Source organism: Mastomys coucha, unplaced genomic scaffold (assembly GCF_008632895.1).
Source record: "Mastomys coucha isolate ucsf_1 unplaced genomic scaffold, UCSF_Mcou_1 pScaffold15, whole genome shotgun sequence".
Lineage (NCBI taxonomy): Eukaryota > Metazoa > Chordata > Mammalia > Rodentia > Muridae > Mastomys > Mastomys coucha.
The window spans coordinates 111,441,743-111,443,745 of NW_022196897.1; the positions used below are offsets into that span (position 1 = coordinate 111,441,743).

General features: G+C 41.5%; 1 protein-coding gene across 1 annotated transcript in view; it reads right to left on the minus strand.

The window, feature by feature from the left end:
* Positions 1–604: 604 nt before the first annotated feature.
* Cops2 (COP9 signalosome subunit 2) overlaps positions 605–2,003 on the minus strand; it is a 31,156-nt gene continuing 29,757 nt past the window's right edge. The window contains exon 14 of the mRNA XM_031373255.1: positions 605–672. Coding sequence (XP_031229115.1) covers positions 605–672 — 68 coding nt within the window. The remainder of the gene's footprint in view (positions 673–2,003) is intronic.

Consider the following 2,003-nt stretch of genomic DNA (forward strand, 5'->3'; position numbering starts at 1 on the left):
AAAAAAGAAAATATTATGTTGTATATTAGGTACTACAGACTTAAAGCTGGACTAATTTATCTATTGTTGCTACATACTACTTAAAAATTTAAAATGTGATGACTTGCTTCCAAATTTTGAAATCTGTTTTTAGGTCATGTCTTAGAAGAAATTAACATGGCTCTCTATGAATTGCTTTACAAGGCAAGGAACTCTGTGCACAGAGTGAAGTCTCGGGGAAAGATGAATTACTTCCGAGGCCACATTAATTTTGTTCGGCATTCACGGCTTAACCTCCACGTTCCCGGGGTGACAGAGGCCGCCACAGCAACCACTGCTGCCAAAGGAAGGAGCTTTTCTGCTCTTTCATGAAGAAGACTGTTCCCACTCAGTCATCTAGAAGATCCTTTGATTCTAAGCCAAAAGCATCTGGGAATGGATTTGTAACGTGTTTTGCTGGACACTCACCTTAGGATCCAGACACTGTGTACTTGCTTTACTTTCTTTACTTTGGTTTGAAGTAGCTCCTTTGTAGCCTAGCACGGCCTTCAGTGCCTCAGACCTTAAGGCTCTGAGGCTTGACACCTGATAGCTAATGTCTTATTTTTTTATTCTGTATCTCAGCTCAAACGGTGTTTCTTTCTTTCAAGGCAAGAGAACCAGGTGTGGTGCTGTAGGCTTTCAATCCCAGCGCTGCAGGAGGAAAGCTGGAGGAGTTGGAGTTTCAGGCCAACTTAGCTGAGATCTTAGTTGAGGGGGGAAAAAAAGGACAAGAATGTTAGACATTTTACAGCCAAAAAATCCCAAGGAAAGAACAGCCAAACGACTTGTTTTATACAGTCAACTCTCGTTTTAAAGACCTAAATAACTGAAATCCTTCTAGGTTTAACTTTTAAAAAACAAAAATTTTTTAAAAATGATTTATTTACTTTATGTGAGCACACTGTCGCTCTCTTCAAACACACCAGAAGAGGGCATTTGGATACCATTACAGATGGTTGTGAGCCACCACATGGTTGGTGGGAACTGAACTCAGGACCTCTGGAAGAGCAGTCAGTGCTTTTAAATCGCTGAGGCATCTCTCCAGCCTCCAAAAGAATTATTTTTAAAAAGCTTTAGTTCCTTCTATGTATCAGAAGCATCTACTAAGCAGAGTCCATATACTGTGTACTCACCAGCGTTTCCTAATTAAAAGAGAAAGCTTCTACCACTTTGGCCCTTTAAATACCAAAACAGGTGTTTTTAACCAGGGACTTACACATCTTCTATAAAGTAACCAAGAGCATACTATACCACCAGCAGCCCATGAGAGGGGCTTCACTTCAACTACCCCAACCATGAAATCAGGCTCTTAGCTCAATCAGAAGGGATTCATGTGTCCTCAGTACAGCTATACCCCTATCATGAAAAAGTTATGTTAGATTAAGATGTGAGAAAAAATAAACAATTTTATATGCTAATTCAAGAGCAAGACAAAACCAGAAATCAACTCTTGCATACTTCATAGTGCTGGAGCCACTTCAGACTGCTGCAGATACCTCAGTGTGGGCACTTCAGATGGCCGTGATACCCTGAGACTGCTGCACGTACCTTAGTGTAGATCCCTCAGACTGGTGTAGAGTAGTTCAATCACATTCAGGAATGAAACAGAAATGAGAAGGACACAGAACAGTGAGATTTCAACTCTGAAAACTGCATGGAAATATCCTTAAGAAGAAAAGAAAACCTTGGCTCAAGTTAGAAAGTTAGCCACGTTGTGAGACTAACACACACAGGAAGGAGGGCCTGTCATACAGTTTCATTACCCAGCTGGCCTGCCTTCCCACAGGGTAACAAGCCTCAGAGAAGGGAAGACAGCAGAGCCAGCAGCACCGCAGGAGCTGGACGGACACATGGCTGAGACCCTTTGAGTTCTGATCATCATATGCATATGCACACACCTCATACAGGCACAGAAACTTGTCATTTTTATTTGGGTAACAAAGGGTCTCCAAATTGTACTGGAAAAATAAATCCTAATATCA